The 212-nt window shown below is 67.9% G+C and overlaps 1 protein-coding gene across 1 annotated transcript in view; it reads left to right on the plus strand.

The window, feature by feature from the left end:
• Positions 1-4: 4 nt before the first annotated feature.
• Positions 5-212, plus strand: part of GLA (galactosidase alpha) — a gene marked incomplete at its 5' end in the record, with an annotated part of 4,899 nt that continues 4,691 nt past the window's right edge. Inside the window, one exon of the mRNA XM_010176062.1 lies at positions 5-61. Within this exon, the coding sequence (XP_010174364.1) occupies positions 5-61 (57 nt within the window). The remainder of the gene's footprint in view (positions 62-212) is intronic.

Raw genomic sequence — 212 nt, forward strand, 5'->3', positions numbered from 1 at the left:
CGGCCGGCTCCAGGCCGACCCGAAGCGCTTCCCCAGCGGCATCCGCAAGCTGGCTGACTACGTGAGTGCCACCCGCCCCGGCGTAGGGCTGGGACAGAGGGGATCCTGCCCCTCTGCTCTGTGCTGGTGAGACCCACCTGCAGTGCTGCCTCCAGTGCTGGGGCCACCAACAGCAGAAGGACATGGAGCTACTGGAGCCAGTCCAGAGGAGG

Source organism: Antrostomus carolinensis, unplaced genomic scaffold (assembly GCF_000700745.2).
Source record: "Antrostomus carolinensis isolate BGI_N321 unplaced genomic scaffold, ASM70074v2 scaffold39220, whole genome shotgun sequence".
Classification (NCBI taxonomy): domain Eukaryota; kingdom Metazoa; phylum Chordata; class Aves; order Caprimulgiformes; family Caprimulgidae; genus Antrostomus; species Antrostomus carolinensis.